At 28.3% G+C, this 2,648-nt stretch overlaps 1 protein-coding gene across 1 annotated transcript; it reads right to left on the bottom strand.

Annotated features, from left to right (window-relative positions):
* Positions 1–276: 276 nt before the first annotated feature.
* LOC107025068 lies at positions 277–1,481 on the bottom strand. The gene is made up of 5 exons (XM_027918507.1): positions 1,461–1,481; positions 1,303–1,371; positions 1,070–1,181; positions 639–826; positions 277–462 (listed from the first exon to the last, which is right to left on the bottom strand). Exons 1-5 carry the CDS (start codon positions 1,479–1,481, stop codon positions 277–279), a joined length of 576 nt encoding a protein of 191 aa, XP_027774308.1.
* Positions 1,482–2,648: the final 1,167 nt, after the last annotated feature.

Genomic DNA, 2,648 nt, shown 5'->3' with positions numbered 1-2,648 from the left:
CTTTATCTCGTAGCCATAGATAGGTTTTTTTCTAAAGACCCTTGATATCGAATGTGATGTTTCATTTACTCAAGAGAGATCATACCATTCTTGTTGATAAATTCTGAAAATAATCTTTAATAAAGGATAATAATAAAGAAGAACTGAAGAAGCAATTCAGAAAGTTAAATTTAAAGTTTTACATGAAATGATAAAAGTCAACATTCAAAAAAGTAATTAAAAGACAACTTGAGCTTGGAGATAGGATTAAAGAAATGTTAAAATGCAATCTTTAACTTAGGCGGAAGAAGTATCAACATCTTTTTCTACATGGTTGTTTCTCCCTTTTCTCTCAAAACCAACAATTTTTTCGTTTGTTTTGATACTTGTATCTTTGTTTGCTAAATGATTTACAATTGGGTCTTCTTCAGTTGGACTTTTCCAATTATATTCAGCTTCAATTGGTGAGATCCTTGAAGTACACTGCGGAATGGTAGGAAATTTGATGAGATAATGAAATAAGTTTAACAATTTATTTTATTTGTCAAATATCTAATTATCAAATGTAAAGAAAAATAAACTATTGTTAAATTATATTACAAACTTGTTGGAAATACATAATGTTACAGAAGAAATAGACATAAGCTTTATATGATTACCTTATAAAGGTTCTTGATGGAACGAAATTTGATACTTCTTGGTATTCCTTGTGTGATATGATAGTTTCCACCATTTCCATCTTTTGCCAAAAGTCTCGAGCCATAGTTTATAATATTGTCGTTTATGATATGATTAGAATTATCTGGGATACCATCTTCACATGTAATTTTGTTGAGATTTGACTTACCTGAAAATTATATGTGAGATTGCATGATATATGTAAAATAAATTGGATGTTCAAAAAGTGGGACCGAAGCTTCAATCTCATGAATGTATTTTAGGTTACAATATGTTTTGTTCCATTTAGGTCAAGAGTTTAAACTACCATGCGCTCATTGATTTAAATTTAGGATGATTCTCTACTTTCAATGGAAACAAATTCAAATAATTAACATAAATTAATTTGTAAGATGTAAAATTCCTCAAGTACCATCAATAGCTTCTTCTTGTTTTTGGTCAGGAAGTTCCTCCTCAAAAGAATCCTTTTGATCCCGTCTTACGTTGCTTTCACTGTGTTCTTTGAATTTCGCACTTTCTAACTCCTACAAATCCATATTGTTTCTAAATAATTATTGGAGATATAAAAAATATATTGTGAATTGTGAAATATAATAAACGTGCTCAATAATTTTGTAAAAATAGACCTAAGTGTTGAGCAATTACCTCGCAAGCATGAAGGAAGGGATACGAACATGTATTGTCAATGTTACTCTCATCACCAATGCTCTCAATCTCACATAAAAATCATAAATAATCAAATGAGAGATAATTAATAATATAAGTCATTTATAAGTTGTTGGATAAACTAATAAATTACGTACCGTGAATAATTTGTTGTTCATGGTTGTCTGCATTCTTCCTCTATTTCATGGAAAGTTGTGAATTGCTTCACTTGTTCACTTGAAACAAATAGTTAAAAGTTTATTTTACTAAAAAAGCTATTAATTATACATTGAAATTAATTTTTTTGACTACTAATACTCCAATTAATTTATAAAAATTTATTTAATAAAAATATTAAAAGCAAAAAGAACAATTAATTCTCTTTTAATTTATTAAAGAACAAGGAAAATAATTATCAACATATGTAAAGTATCAGTTGCTGAATGAATTAATTGCGTATCTTAAATAATTCTTTGACTTCGCTTGTTTTATAGTATTTTCTTGGAAGAGTTCCCTTGGTCCTCTCATAAAGATTTCTTATTCCTCTTGGCATCTTCTTTATTTTTCTTCTATGCTTCGAGCATATTGGGCATATAATATTGAATGAAATCCAATAGGTAATAACAACTAATTATTCAAATTGACAAATCATGCGCACAAAAAGCAAGAACTTTCCTCAATACTAAAGAATCTAAAATTTAAAACCAAATGTAATTCTAGAAGTCACAAAAGAAACGTAGTTAGGTGAATACACACATATGTCGTTGAAGCTACATTCACTTTTCCTAATCATCACCGTACATATATATTGCATTTAATAAATTAAAATTAATATGAAATAAATAGAAATAGATATCACATATAGATTTGAGAGCTGAAACAACACTTTTGATTTGAGAGAAACATAGAAGAATGATTTATAAGGATTGGAGAAAGCATCATCTTTCGGTGATGCTTATTCTCAGATCGAGATGGAAATCTCATTCTCAGATTGGAAAATGTAATTGAGTGAATGCCTTTGGAAAAATTGATGGAAGTCTCAATGTATTTAAATGAGCTTATTCATACATATAAAAACACAACAACAAAAGCAACATACCTTATGTTAGACAACAAGAAGGATTTGAAAAGGGTGATATATACACAAACTAGGGTTTGAAAATAGGAAGATGTACACAACTTCTGCTACAATCTTTTGAGGGTAAAGATTGTTTTTTCGATACCTCATAGACAAAAAAACTGAAACATGATTGCAAGAAGGAGAAATCAAAAAAATTTCAATCTTGTTTATCATAGATTTAAAATTTATTACAAATGGTTTATAAATTCAAAAACAATATACTTGC

Source organism: Solanum pennellii, chromosome 7 (genome assembly GCF_001406875.1).
Source record: "Solanum pennellii chromosome 7, SPENNV200".
NCBI classification, from domain to species: Eukaryota; Viridiplantae; Streptophyta; class Magnoliopsida; order Solanales; family Solanaceae; genus Solanum; species Solanum pennellii.
This window is presented reverse-complemented; position numbering and strand designations above follow the sequence as displayed.